The sequence below is a fragment of the Macrobrachium rosenbergii genome, chromosome 17 (assembly GCF_040412425.1).
Source record: "Macrobrachium rosenbergii isolate ZJJX-2024 chromosome 17, ASM4041242v1, whole genome shotgun sequence".
Lineage (NCBI taxonomy): Eukaryota > Metazoa > Arthropoda > Malacostraca > Decapoda > Palaemonidae > Macrobrachium > Macrobrachium rosenbergii.
The window spans coordinates 28,435,845-28,451,767 of record NC_089757.1 but is presented as its reverse complement, the minus strand read 5'-3'; the positions used below and the strand labels follow the sequence as shown (position 1 = coordinate 28,451,767).

The following is a 15,923-nucleotide window of genomic DNA, read 5'->3' as shown; positions in this document are numbered from 1 at the left end:
ACAGTTTTACATGCAAAAAATATGAGTATCAAAACTAGTGTTTTATTATTATCACTTTAAAGCTACTAAGCTTTCATGGTTCTGACCTGAAGGATTACTTTCACTTAAGATTTCAGTTTTGGAAATAAGGTTTTTTCAAAAACTAATAAAAAATTCAGTATAAAAGTTGCCTATTGTTCTGATTGTGTGTGTGTGTTATCTAGAATAGAGAGTTTGTTTTAACAGTGAAGCATGTTGCATGTTAAGGTTGTAAATTAGTAAAGTCATTTTATATTCGTAAAGTGAAGAATGACTTAAATTAGTTGATCACGTGTGTCCTACTATTAGTGGCAGACTTGGTTCATAATTCGGCCCCAACTTTCAGTGAGAGCACCACCCCATATTGATGAGGAAAATTGATATATGCTCAACACACTGTGACCCTTTAATTGAATAAAATTTTGTGACACATGATAGCCACATGGTCATAGTCAACTCTTATCATTGTATCTAAACCAAAGGCCCAGGTATGATTCCTGGCCTGGGGTAGATGCAAATTAGATGTAAATTATTTCCAAGATATAGTGAATTGGATAATAGGCCTAATATTTATGAATATAAAAAAGTCATGTATGTTAAAGTGACAAAAATTAATGGTTTGCCAAAAGTTGCAAACTTACTGCCTCAGTCATTGTTTTCCCTTAGTTGATTTGGTATCTGCCACTTGGCAAAAGGATACACATTGAGGTGTCACACCAAGGGTTATCAGTATTGGTATCAGGAGTCGGTATTGGTGCCCCTGATCCTCCCAGCTTCCGAGGGTTTATGGTGCAGCCTGATCATGTTATTAGTAGAAGCAGGAAGGTCATACCTCACTGAGTCTTCTGACTCTACGGGGACTTAAGTGACTGACTCAACTTCCTTTTGGCCTTTAGTTTTTTTGTTAATTTACTCCCAGGACCTTGATTTCTCTGAAACAGAACCAATCTCTGCATGGGTGGCTTTTGAGGATTTTTTAGTCTCTCTTTGGAGGACTGAAAATTTCTTGGAAATCACATTTGATTCAACATCCAGAGCTGTCCTGAATTCCCATCAGGAATCCTCAACAGCATGTCTCATATAGTGACTTAGTATCAAGGGCTTCCATGATACCATGTAATATCTCCTTCCAAAATTCTAACCAAGCCTCAGACAGAATCCCTCTACATACTGTATTAGGAACCACTGTCTGGATGGATTGGGCCAGGACGCCCACATTGCCACTGCCTGGCAAAGGCTTGGGAGTCTTGGATAAAGGACCCTAATCCCTGGAAGGAACAGGACCTTCAGGTAGAGGAGTATGGGTTATGTTGGGGTCCTCCACAACGTCAGGTAATATCGTGGTAGAGCCCATATTCTCTTTCAAGGGATCCCTCTCATGCAAAATTTGAGGCAGTACCACTGGGTCCTCTGGGTTCATAAGAGAAAGCTCAGTGGCAAGGTCCACTTCATGCCCATTATTTGGGCATCTATCCATGGAATCTGTTGGGGAAGGGTAGAACTCCGCCAGAGCTTTGCTGGGAAGATGTACTTTCCCTGCCCCTCAACACCACCACCACCACCACCATCATTGATACCTTGGACCCAAAAGTCTAGTTTAAATCAAGCCTTTCCACCATTTAGGTTTTCTGCCAGGCACATGTTGCTTATTTGGCACATGTCCAATGACTACCCACGCTCAGCTTGGTGACTGCAAGGGGCTATGTCTATGCCAGATGATCATGTGCCATTTCCACAAGCAAACATGAAAAATGATAGAATGCAAGCCACATATATCCACTGGATAAGCAGAATGCCCTCTAGAATGAAACTGACTTGTTACAAGTACATGTGTGTGACAACTGGGTTCAGCTGAAGCACTTGCACCTGGCTCCATTGTAAGTCTTGCACAGGAAATATAGGTGTGGCCCCTCTTCCCTTCAAACCCTAAACTTAGATATTTTGCTTAATTGTTAATCTAGAGCTGCTTGTAAGCTTTAGTATTTTATAATAAAAGCTAGTTTTGCAAATCTAAATTAAAGTATCACATATATAAATTAGATTGGTTGTTACTATATTTTAACTTATTACTGTATTAGTTTACAATTTTGCATTTGTAGGCTAGCATATTTTATCATAAAAGCTAGCCAGGCAAAAACTAGATCAAAATACCACTTACTACACACAATTTATATTGGGTGATACTGTATTTCAAGTTATTATGTATTACCTGTAGCATCATCATATTCATGAGTTGGAACAACTTTTAAGCTGAGTATACTAACAGAAATACACTTAACAGCCATGAATTATTCTATATTTTCAGCTGATTATTTTCAATTAATGTAATTAGTCTTTAGAGTCTTTTAAGTAGAGAATTTTTGCATTGTTATGCAGTATTAAGAGTAAACCAAATCAAAACAGGAAGAGGAGGTGAGAGCAGAATTACCTTTTGAATCAAAGCCAACCCATTAATAATCATATAATTTGTAGTACATTTTGCATTATTTGATGCATTCAAAGATTATATCATTAAAGTTCCTTATGTATGGTGAAATTCATAGAAGAGAATTTTGAAAACCTGCACTGAATCATTCAGGTATTTAACAATTTTCCTTTTCGTCAGAAGCCCCAGAGGGGGAGACGGACTGATAAAATACAAGCTGATATCAAACCTATAGGACTACGGGCAGCTGATGATATGTTTAAGGTAAGCATTATCCATCTTGTCATCCTCTTTATATCAGGTTACAGTGTTACAAAAAATAAGACCTAGAATGGGAAAATTTTGTTTTATTCACAAGTAAAGGAAATTTAAATTGATGCTACGTAACTGTGATTTCCATTCAGATAAAGTATGAGAAATATATGAATTGTAATTTTAGGAGGCATTGTCCCAAAGTTACTTTAGAAACACACGTACAAACATTCTCAAACCAGCATCTTTATACATTTTATTGTCTCAAAATGGTGCTCTAAAAATTATTAAATTTTGGAAGCAGGGTATCCCAAACCTTTTAATGCACCACTTAAGTGTCATATTGTTGTAAAATTTGTCTTTATTTAAGCCAATTTTTTTATGAAACTTTTTAAACATTTAATTAGACCGTAAAATGAGAAGGAACTCCTGGGACAAAGGATTTGCTGTGTAAATTAGATACACCAGTTTACAAGTGTGTGATGTTGCAGCTACAAAATATTCGGTGTTTATTGCAGGGTTCTTTTTAAAAATATTTGTACCAATTTTTATTCAAGTGGCATCAAGTGTGTTGTTAGTCTCAGTTCTTATTGCCAGTACTGCACAGTACTTTACTCTTTGAATGATACTGGCAGATGCCATCTCAGGTTATAGTGTTATTACCCATTTATCATTTTATTATTCATTGAATTTTATAGAACTTTTTGAATAGTAAAAAACATGAGTAAAATATGTTACTGTTGGAATCTCATCACTATGATAGGTTCCTTAAAATTAGATTAGTATAACCAGTACTAAGGTTACTTAACTGCCTGACTCTTGTCAGCAACAAATTCTGATGCACACAGCTTTCAGATTGTGATTATAAAGATGAAAATACGCTTTGGATATAATCTCTATAATCTCGGTTATTTTTAACTTTTGTAAGTACACTTTCCATGCAACAGAATTTGGATAATTTTCTTTCTTGGGTTAATTCTAATAATTATTGACGTTCACCACATTACAGTGAAGTGGTAATTTTAAACTTATCCATTAACTTTACAGTATTTAAATGGAACATAAATACAGTAAATACTGCATAGACAAATAAGAATAATTATGCTTATTAACTCAAAAAGGCTTTCATCATCCTCGTTACATATATGGGTTGAATCTCATATCTTACCCTGTCCTTGTACATCATTTAAAATCAATTCAGCAATGCAAGTTTACAGTACATACAGTATTTTTTAAATGAGAAAAAGCTGTATTGTGTATCTGTATCTCTTGTCCATAATAAAGCATTTGATTTTCTAGAAATTTTAATCCCACAAATACATGAATTTTGTTTGTAATACTGTATTAATGCTGGAATATTTTATTAAATTTATTTGTTTTTATTTTTAACACTAGTTTTTTATATTAACAGGAGGCAGCAACTTGGCTAGTGGAAGCAGAATTTGAGCAAAACAAAGTAGAATTAGCATGGTCTGACTTACAAGATGAATGTGGCCTTGGACATACTGCCAACATGAAACAGTGCCTGAAAGTAGCAATATCTCGATATATGACCCATCCTGACATCAGCTGTCTTTCAATACAAGAAGAAAACGGTGTAAGTACATTGCTTCAAGGTAGTGCCGAGTCTGTTTCCTATTTGAATGTTTCTGAAGGGCTTTTATTCCAATTTCTGAAGCACCCATGATGTTAAGTGTTTGCTAACACTGGAACTGTTTTCTTTTATTTTTTAAAGACATCAATGATATGACAGTTAAGCCTATCTTGAAGTTTAAATGTAGATAATATTTAGCTTTATTGAAAGGCATTACAGTATAGCACTGCATAAATTATGTTGGGATATTAAAAATCCATGCTTTTGCAGATACCTTTTCTTAGGAGTTCTCAGCCTGGCCCCCTTCCATCTCATCTACATCGATTAGAAACTGCAGTAGAAAAGGTAAGCAGAATTCTGTTGCTGAAGAAAACTGTTTTGTTTCCATTCATACTTAAATGGCTTAGTGCGGTACTGTATATATTGATAACTTACCGTATTTATGGTTTTAAAACTACATAGTGGGGAAAAGCATTTCTTATGGTAGTACTTGTAAATAAAATACACAATATTGTGGAATAAACAGTATGTTCAGAAGGAGTGAAAAAAATTGGCTGTCCAAATTATTTTGGTCTTTTATGAAATATTTTAGGTGGAAAAGGTTGTTTATTTTTATTACTTGGGTTTTCCACCCTAATCATGGTGATGAAGCATTTTATTGTTATTGATTTCAGGTTGCCAAACTTCTCCTTATCAATCTTGTGATATCTGATTATTGATGATATCTGATGAGTTTTTGTTTTTCGCAATTTTCAGGTAACATATACTGTATCTTGTCCTAGATCAGCTCTGAAAGAGGTTACTAAATCTGTCTGTCAGTGTAGGTACTAAGCAGAAGCCTTTCTTCACTAAGTGGTAATACTCAAATTGGCTCAAAGAAGTGTAAATTGAAAACGAATAAAAGAATATCATGCAATTTAAAAACCACTGCAGTATGCAGGATAGAATTTACCAGTAAGTCTGGTGCTATAAGCCATATTGGAATCACTTCATTTTTCCATGTGTAGGCATACATTGTCAAGATTTTTATGTGACACTTTCTACAGTTGTTAGGTAAACTTGTGTGCCTGGTACTATGAGCCTGATTGGGCTATTATATACTCAAAGTTGGACGCAGAAATTATACCTTATACTGTATACCACAAAAATTATACAATGTACTGTATACCATCTCTTGAGAAATTAATTTTCAGTTATCTGTAACTTTTTACAAATCAGCATTTGAGATTTAAAACTCTTCAAATGGTGTTTGGAGATTGACAGGGCAGTGCAATGCTAAGATTCATAAAGTTGAACCAAAGAAATTTACAGTATATTGTATATTGAGTCGTTTCATTACAGTTCATTATTCATATTACAGTTCATTATTCATGTATCTGCCTTTAATCACAGCCCTCAAATTTTCCCAGGTTCACCAGTCTTGTCTTGACAGACAGAAGTAAATCACACAATGCACGATCTCTCTGAATCCTCAGGTGTGACGTGGCCAGCCTCACATTACATGAGGTTGCATTGCTATTCTTAGGCTTGTCTTACTAGAGAACCTCACATTCCATGAGGCTGCAGTGCTGCAAATAGTCCTTAAGATTAGAGCCCAGGTGTTTGTTGTGGCAGTGATTGTTCCAGTATTTGTTAATAATCTGTTTCTCATTTTATACTAATCATTATTCCTTTCAGACTTTTATCACTGTAATGCTTTCAATAAGTGATGAAAAAAATGAATTTTGCAATCAGATACTTTGCAGTTGGTGGTGTGGACTACTGGAGTGCTAAATTTGCCAGATGCAGCTAGTGTAAAAAGTTACTTGGGTTTGTATGTTTTGTATTTCACCAACTTTTTGATCCGTCATTGTATAGATTCATCTGTTAACTGCTCACACCCAGAAATAGTGGAGAAATCTAGAGCATAAACACCAAGGTTATCTGTGGTAGTAACTGAGCTCAGCCATTCAGCGTGGTGAGCATTGTGATTGCCAACAAAAATGAAACAAGCCTTGGAGTCTGCTGCAGGTCCAGATGATGCCTCTGCAATAGACTGCTACTAATACTGTCTTACAGATAACAGACTGGTGAACAAGAGAAAATTTGGGATAGGAATATTTGCTTTATTCATGTTCAGTGGCTTTGTGATGAAAAAATCTAAATCTTGTAACTAAGCCACTTTTTTTTTTTTTTTTACCTTAGATAACAGCATCTTAATGAGTGATATACATACTCTCATTCTAAGCAGGCATCATTATTTATCAGGGAAATTTATTTTGGCAGGTTTTGTTAGAAATTCATCACTTCTTAGCTCATGGAGATAAGCTGCATTCAACCCTTGAAAGTAAACTGCAACCTACCTTTGCTTTGTATGATAATTTGGAGAACCTTCTCTCCTCCAACGGTATTAAAGGCAAGAAGGCAAACCGTGCAATGGAAAATTATGCATGGAATGTTCGAATCATCCGAGGTCAGCTGGACAGGCTTGTGGCGCTCAAAAAGAAATGCAGAATGGCAATGGAACAGGTAAGTATTGTGAGCAAAAAATTATTGCTAGGTTGTGACTTCAAAGAAAAGAAAATGTATTTGGTATTTTCATTTCCAATCAGCTGTTTCTAATAAGTAGTTTCCATTTACCAACTAAAATTAAATAATTCTGTGGCACTGTCTTCAAAAATACAGGTTGAATCAACAAAAGCAACTTTAGATAGCTTCAGTGCAAAGGAGAAATCCCCATCAGTTCGGGAACGGCCTCGTTTAACCCTTGCTAATCGTCACAACACCTCTGAAAACCTCACAACCTATGGCAGTTTGGGAAGGTCACCTACTACTCCAGGAAGTGATTGTAAGCCTAAAAGTATCCTGAAGAAAAGTAACTCGAATCTTGAATCTAGCAGCATTGGGTATGTTAATGAGGACTTCCTAATTACACCTAGTAGTTCTTCTACAGTAGTTGGTGATGATGAAGAAACCACAGATCTGCTAAAGCCGCCGCTACTTCACTCCTTCAGTTACACCCCTGGCTTCAACTTTGAGCAGAACACAGCCCTGTAGTTCAGCTAGAGTGTATGCTAGTGATTTTTGTTAAAAATGCGTATCATTTAATGCTGCAGCAACTTTTCACGTGTACATAGAATGGTCATTTTTATATAAAGTTGTTTAAAATCTTATTTATATAAATACAGTACGTACTCTAAAAAATGTTAATAGTCTTGCTTCTTTTAAAGCATATTCCATTCAGATATCTGAAACTCTAAAGACTACAAAATTGCTCTTATATCTAAATACTTACAATACGTCCAGTTGTTATCATTCAGCCATTCCATGGTTTAGAAACAAATTGTCAATTGTATATTTTCTGTAGGCTCAAATTTGCAGACATTTTAGTATACTCATTATTATCTAAGACTTGAAATGGTTGAATTTAACAAATATATAACTCTTTAGGCCCCCAACATTTCCCCTTTCCTAAAGTTCACTGGCAGATGTGTTTTGAGAAGTCACAAACTAGCTTGGAGGATATATATTCAGTGAACTTGCTACAAGGGAATCTTAGATATTCCTCTCTTTAGGTTATCTTAACTGGTGCTGCTGTTACCTGTATCAAATACTGACCAACTGTTTGCAAGACACAAATCTTTAAAAAAATTAATGTTTTTATGTATTTATTTTGTACAGTATGTAAATTAACAAATTATCTGTAAATTTGACCCTTGCTTCAAGGCAAAGTAACAATAATAGGCCATAATGTGTACAAATACTATTATATGGTACTGCTTTAGCTTTCTTTGGAGAACAGACACATTCCACACTTAACTAGTACACCTATGTTTGCATCTCTCACTGTTTACAGTTTAGAAGATATAATGGTTGATTTTTGTTTCTTTGCCAGTATGCTACAATTATTGTAATAATGAAACTTGCAAAACATGCAATTTTTTATTGGAAACTGCTGGTACATTAGGTATTAACACAAGTTAAATATTGGAGTGACCTTGTAGGAAGCTTTATTTATGACAACACAGAAATGCAATTGAAATCTGTTTGCTTCCAGGAGAAATTACCTCAACAGGTCAGGCTACAGATCTAAACATTAACCAAAGACTTGGTTTGTAGTAAGCCTATCCTTGGAAAGCAGGACAAAGAGCTTTATGACAGGCTTCTGTTCAGGATTCCATTACCATACCTGTCCTCACTGCTCAAAATCACTTCCCCCTGAAGCATCCTTAGTCATTGCTGTTTATTACATATATATATTTTACAGCTCTCTGACAGTTCCCAGCAGGCCAACATACTGATCACTCTAGTTTTCTCTTTGGGTACAGTTGCCATTATACCTTGAAATCAAGCTCACAGGAGCTTGTAGCTGCATTCATATCTTTGGTAGCATGCCATACACATAAACCCTCTATTAAAATTTTCTCTCTTCCTAACCCTTTACTTAACCAGAATGTCTTCAGCCATCTGGTCAAAAAAGCAGTTGGGGTAACAATTACAAGCCATCCTTACTCAACAACTTCCTCGTCATCGTCTTCTCATTTATCATATTTGTTGTCTGTTCATTCCATTCCACAGAGGCGTTGGTGGAAGGACTTCGTGGCTCCTCCTCGCAAGAAGATCCACACGCTCTCTTTGGATTCCCCCTCCATTTCTCGTTTATCTGACGGCAAGGCCAACCATCTGTTTCTTACAGTTGATTCTCGGTCAGCTAATCACGGCCATGTCGTCAACTCCAAGTTTGTTCCTGGTTCGCCTCCAGCTGCCCCTCTGGGGTTGCAGGCTGTTATGGACGGCCATGTGTCTGCCACGGTTCACAGCCATACCTCTCATACTTCAGTCTCAGATGAATGTTGCCCGGTCCCTGATTCTTGTGCTGTAATGCACTCTGCAAGAGAAGCCTCCTCTAAGAGCCCTAGATTACAGATCGGGCTCCTCGTAAAGAAGTTGTAGTCATTTCATCCGGATCCTTGGGCCATGGCAGAAGGTGCTCTGCAACATCCCTGGGACAATCTGGAAATTAATGCCTTTCCTCCCTTTTGCCTGATTCGTCAGGTGATCAACAGGGTAATGATATCTCAGAACCTCAGAATGACCCTGATGGCACCCTTGTGGCCACATGCCAAGTGGTATCCCGACCTGCTGGCCCTGCTGACCGTCCTAGTTAGTCTTAACCACAACAAGCTATCATCCTGAGGAATGCCTGAAAAGTTATAGATAGGCTAAGGCAAAGGACCTGGGAGAGGTAGACATCAAGCCTACCACAAGAATCTCTTTTACTTCCTGAGACTCTGAATCATTTGGCATTTTGCAGCATACATTTAAAACAATGGGTACCACATCATCGTCCTTCCTTGAGAACTTTTTTCTATTTCCCTCGGAAGGGGTTCCAATGAGGATTGATCAGCTAATGCCAGTGGAGGGGGAGATCAACACAAAATAGGCACCTGTATGTATGACCCAAAATTCCTCTCTTCAGGCTTTCAAAATTCTCCAAGCTCTTGTAGGGATCAAAGAATATTTCATATACAAGGGCATCTAAAATTAAGCATGCATGCAAGCCAGAACCTCTTACAAGGAAAAGTGTCAGCTGTCTAACATTCAGACCTTCACACAATTTTCTTTATGCCATTGAATGATGGTCAACCAAATAGTAGTATTTATCTACAATATGATCTGTTGAGGGAATGGCTTCTGAAAACAAAACTTACTTATTTTCCCCCCTAAGATATTAGTCATTATCTGTGCCATAATCTACAGGTTTTTTAGACTTTCACATGTAAATACATTTACACTTCAAAGTATCAATATATATGAGTCACTCATATAACTGACTGAACACTTTTTATACAAACTTGTGTGATTATATATACGCAGTATATCAAAAGTATTAAATCATTATTCTAGTGTTGCATTACAATACAGAATATACTTTGCCAAAACTAAGTATATACAGTACAGCATTCTATTAGGACAACACTCTTACGATAGCAAGGACAGAGGTATGAATAATGAACTCTCAAATTTTATATAACTTTGGTGGGTACTCAATACAAACAGTTATGAGGATATTACCATTTCCTTATGACAAATGAAAAACATTAGTTAACATACTTTCTAATATGTCATTTTTTTTATGTTCTTACTTGTCTTACTCACTGGGTATTTATATTATAACCTATTTATGTCATCTCACCAACATAGATTCTGGAAGACCTATTACAAAAGCATTAAATAAAAAATACTGAAAAATATTCATAGGCACTTTTAAAAAACAAAAAGTTCCAGACTTCAGTACTTTGGTATGTCTACCCAGTTTTCAGAAACTTCAGTTTTATTACCTACAACTGTTATATTTTATCCTTATCTCAAATGTATTTCAATCAAGGGAAATTTTTATTAAATTAAATATATCAAATTAAATATCAAATATATCAAATTAAATATTTGAAAGGAAAATTTATCATTTTTCTACGTAGCTGTGAAGATATGACCTACACTATTTTTTTATGTATAAAACTGTCAAATGAAAAATCCCTTACAGCCTTTACGAAGTATATCAGGTCAAACAAACACTGTACAATTATTTAATGACAAAATGGAAAACTGAAATCCATAACTGAACAATGTATGTATTAATATGCCCAGGGCATACACATTATTAGGTGAATCTGTTATGACTGGTTTTCTGTGCAGATGCAACAGTCTTAGTTTTCAGACCAAACTTGGTTTCAGAATTTTCTATTAACCCTCTCGTGTAGCGCTACCTGGTATGTGACTTATGCCGTGGAGGGAAAAGTAGGGCTCGCGCGGAAGAGTTTCTTTGTAAAAATCGATACTTCCAAACTATAACTAGTATACGCTTCTGGTTTGTTTTGTGATGTCGGCAAATGATTGAATTTTTTCCTAAAGCAATCAGAAAATCTTTGCAAGACTTGGAAATAATAAAAAAGACGCGATGAACATGAAATTAAGGAAAATCATTGATTTTTTTTTTAAATAATCATGAAAAATATAAGAATTAGGTTTGGGGAGTTTATTTTATACGAAAATTGTGTGGAAATGTCTGAACTTTTACGTGAAAGCAATCATTTTGCTATAAATGTGTTTGCTAATTAGCTGTTACCGATTAAAAAAAAGCTAATTTTTTAGAGTGCAATTTTCAGATTTTCCAACCTACTTATGTTGACGTTTCGTACCGTACCTAAGTAAGGAATAAAGATAGAAAAAATAAAGGTAGGCGTTAGAAAGCTGAATAAATTTCCTATTAAATGCAAAAAGATATATGTATGCACATTGAAGTTATTTACAGATGCAAAACAGGCGTGCAAAAAATTATATCATGCATGAATTCAGCCAGAACTACAGCATTCAACTCATATATATATATATATATATATATATATATATATATATATATATATATATATATATATATATATGCTGAATTTTCAGAATTACTCGGTAATAAATAATTCTAGAAAAAAAAGTTAAAACTGCATTTTCTTGTAGGTCCAAGATCTGCCCACGCAATGGCGCAGTCCTCGTGTTCTTCGGATAACTTTTTTTTTTGTGTGTGTGTGAATTTCCCCCGAAAGTAACTTACGGATGACAAGGATATCACATCATCAGAGCAATTACGGCAAAAAATTTATTGACGCGGTTTTGCGTCATCGGATCACCAGAGGGCTAATAAAGATTTTTTGAACTAGTTATTCTGCAGTTCACTTGCCATTTACATAAACAATCCGTAAAAATATATGATAAGGAACTCTAAAGCATAACTACATTTCTTTTTGAGAAGTAAAAGTATACTTGTACAGTTCAAATATGCCTGATTAACTTCAGCCTATTTATTATATCATGTGTAACACTTCAACAAATTAATAGCGTAACAATGACTGAAGTTGAATGTAGGGACTCGGTACATTCCTCAGTGGTTTATTTCATACAAATTTTAGACATAACTATTAATTTGCCAGTTAATTTCTTATTTATATTACGACAAGTTTAAGTCTACTATCTACATTTTTTGTTTCCATGACCATGTATGGATGCAAAAATATCCAAATAGTTAGGGCACACTGAAAGTGCTGTACAGCACAGTACTAATTATTATTTGACATTTTAAAGTTTAGCTAGACTAGTTGAATCTCAGGGTAGCAAAAACTTTACCAACAGAAAACAAATGCTTAACAATCAAATATTGGCAACATGAATTGAAAACCTTAAAACACACTTGAAAACTCTGTGAGAGCAAAGGCCCTGAATATTATGAAAGCTATTTTTACTAGAAATGTTCTGAATTTGTAAAATACTTTGATGTGGGAATGACTGATACCTGGAATTTTACATCCATGCTGTGGAGTTCCATAGTCATGAAGAATTGAAAACTGCAGGAGTTCTCAATTTACCGATTGGCCAAGACAAGCAACTACCTTCAAGTTGTGCAAAAATGTTTGGCAAACAACCTTTATGCTGAGAAAGCTTTCAGGTACACAGTACAGTACTACAAATCAATTATTTCTGTCTTATTAGAAAAACACCCATTTTTTTTATGCCACATAAAACAATCTCAAATAAACCCTTCTTTAACCAAGGCTCACGGGTTCAGTAATTAAAATTTCTGTTTAGGTAACCCATTCAGCTTTAAAATCCCAATTCATTCTCTCTGCATCATCATATAAAGAATATATTTGGATATATTTTGCAAATTTTCAAATCGTTTGATATCAATCCTCAAGAATGAATTTATTCTCATTCTTCTTTTGCAAAATATGAACAAATGTAATTCACATTCTTCTTTTGCAAAATATGAACAAATATATATGAGAAATTTAACCCTAAAATAATTTGTCATTATAATATGAATACCACAATTAACATCAGACTTTACCAACAGGCAAAGTATGCAAAATTAATTTTTACAGTCAACGTGACAGGAACTAGTTAAGGGTTATATGCGTGATGAGAAAGGAAAGGGATGATTAGTCAAATACTAATATACATGGAAGCAGCAAGACAAAGACCAGTAAGAAACCCCAGAAACTGCAGAGCAAGGTCACATGAAAATCTAGATGATGGGAATTCAAAACAGAATGTGGAAAGATTAAAGAGTGGACAGAACTTATTTCATTTCTAACTGTTGAGAGTAAATCTTGCAAAGTAGTAGAATAGTTTTACAGCTGAGGCTTCGGGGCATAAAAATTTTAATGATATTTTAAGAATCTAATTTTTAACATTTTTGCACTTGGATTGCAAACTGCATCAAAAAATTATAAAAGTATTTACATCAATGCTCTACATGGTTAAAAAGTACTATACTTGTCAAAAGGTGTGTCAACAAATGAAATGCTGCCAGTTTTCAGGTAACCAAAATCTTTACAAAATATTGACAAACAGTTTGCTAAGCTTTTATGTTAATATTTTTGAAGCTCAACTTCATATCCTTGTCAATCATGTAAGTGATATGAAATCTTGGCCATAGGGCAGACCTATTTTACATAATATTACAAAATTTGAAATAATACACCATAAAACACTGCTGTGAAACGACAGTGGAATATTTGCTTTTGGCAAGGTATATTTATGTGCGTGCAACACTTCATTCAGATGGACTTTACTTATGCTTACCCTTACATATAAAATAAAAGCTATCTACAAGGACATATATTATTAAAAAGTATGAAAAATCCCAGCTTTGTTTTGATGCGCCAAATCACCTGCCTTCAGCAGTTCAGCATATCTTTTTTTTATCCTCCCCATTTTTTTCTCCCTGTTTTGTTTTATACTAGCTTTTAAATAGTTCAATTATAAAAGGTAAGATACCAATTTTGAAGTAAATACTTGTGAAATATCCAGATATTATTGAGATATTGTGATAATTTAAATATCCTTTATTCTTCTTTAGTATTTAAATTACTGAGGGCGATTTAAATTTTCCAATGGAACATTAATAAAAGGGAAAATTCCTAATAAGTATATACTTACACAATTTTCTTAAAATAAAATGGTTCTATTGTTTTTCCTATACTATACTTTTGTATAACATTTACAATACCAGAGTACTATACTATATACACTTGGAATTGTATTTAGTCACAGTTTCTGTACCTTGAATACAGTAAAGTATACAGTAATTATGATGTCATAAAATGTTGAATATGAACAAAAAATAGCTTTTGTACAATTTAAATAAAGATATCCACCAGTCTTTCAAGGTTGTGAGGAAAACCATCATATGTATAGTTAGGCACTATACTACTGACTTATGAGAAGTTAACCTGACTACTTCCAATGTCATTTTGATATATAATGGATGGTTGACTTGAAATGGGAAGACATTATGATAAGAAAATACAGTAATGACCTAATAAAACTACAAAGCTAGAGACAGTAGTTTTAACTAAAAGTATCAAAGAAAATTACTAAGGCAAAGTTCAGTAAACTATTTGAATAGGGGACATGCCTGGAATTTCATGTAATTTAGGCCAATCCAGTTAGCATAACTATATATCGAAAACCCATTCTTTGTTATGTAACCGTTAACTTCATGGTAGAAAAGTAGTAAGAACCTCGCATGGCGTTAAGGCACAATATCTTCAGATGGTAGTCGCACAGATTTAAAGATGACAATCTCAGAACCAGTCAACTGGGATCTGGTGGAACTGGAGAGGCTTACCGAACCCAAGAATGGTTGGCTGGTGCCAAAAGATAGCAAATGCTAAGCCATGACCCATGCAATATGGCCTTGCCTTTGATCCCCCTTATCACCCTCTAAAACCATCTCACTTTTTATCACTGCGCCTATATCTCACTCTGTAAGTGTGACTTGGTGGTCTTGTTATTGTACTTTATAATAATTATAATCTCTCTCAGAGACAAGTTTTGGCCAACACTTCATAATTTGTCAATAATTGCCTCTTGTTAACCATCTGGATATTTTGAGGAACACAGGTCAGATCCTGATACCAAAGCAAGGAAGTAGTGGCTACCACCATCTTGTGTAAGTTTCAATTTTGAAGTGCTAAGGATCCAATCAAATTAAGCCAAGTAAAAGATGAAGGTCATAAATACAACGCTTTTATAATCTAAGGTACTGTACTATCTGTTTAGGAAATAACTGCAAAAAATTTTAAGTTAATTATTTTGAGAGTTAACTTAGATCTGCTTCTTTTCCTTGTCTGAAAGGTAACGTATTAAGCACCAAAAATCCACCATCATTGCCTAGAACCTAAAGACCCAATTTTTCACTGCTGACCTTCTGTTATTGTTAGTATGTATACTGAACATTCACTTCGATCTCCCTTCCCTTAATACTGCCTTCACTGTGCCAACAATTTACAAATTGCCCACCTCTGAATTTATTGAGGAAATATTTGTGAATATTTGCCTTGGATATCTAGATTTGATCCTTTTAGTTTGTATTTAAACTAATTAAATTTAAGAAATAACAAATCTACTGGCTAAAACATTTAACTGTGGAATCCCTGTTTATCTTATATTTGCAAAGAGACTTATGTCCAAGCGATGGGCTTTTCACAGGTGACACCTGGCTTTTATTATGTCTTCCACTAGAATACTGAATTTAAGTTTGAAGTTGAAATATATAAATATTAAACCTGGTGCATTTCTTGACAGGAATATTGATGTATC

At 34.7% G+C, this 15,923-nt stretch overlaps 1 protein-coding gene across 5 annotated transcripts in view; it reads left to right on the top strand.

The window, feature by feature from the left end:
* Positions 1–15,923, top strand: part of LOC136847823 (inactive phospholipase C-like protein 2) — a 607,840-nt gene that overhangs the window by 590,604 nt on the left and 1,313 nt on the right. For 2 of the 5 annotated variants that reach the window (XM_067119762.1, XM_067119758.1), the window contains exons 17-21: positions 2,624–2,707; positions 4,107–4,292; positions 4,560–4,634; positions 6,555–6,797; positions 6,954–8,206. In XM_067119762.1, the coding sequence (XP_066975863.1) occupies positions 2,624–2,707; positions 4,107–4,292; positions 4,560–4,634; positions 6,555–6,797; positions 6,954–7,325 (960 nt within the window). In that variant the 3' untranslated portion in view covers positions 7,326–8,206. Of the gene's footprint in view, positions 1–2,623; positions 2,708–4,106; positions 4,293–4,559; positions 4,635–6,554; positions 6,798–6,953; positions 8,207–15,923 lie in introns of those variants that run through there. The other 3 variants (XM_067119761.1, XM_067119760.1, XM_067119759.1) reach the window with 3 other exon arrangements.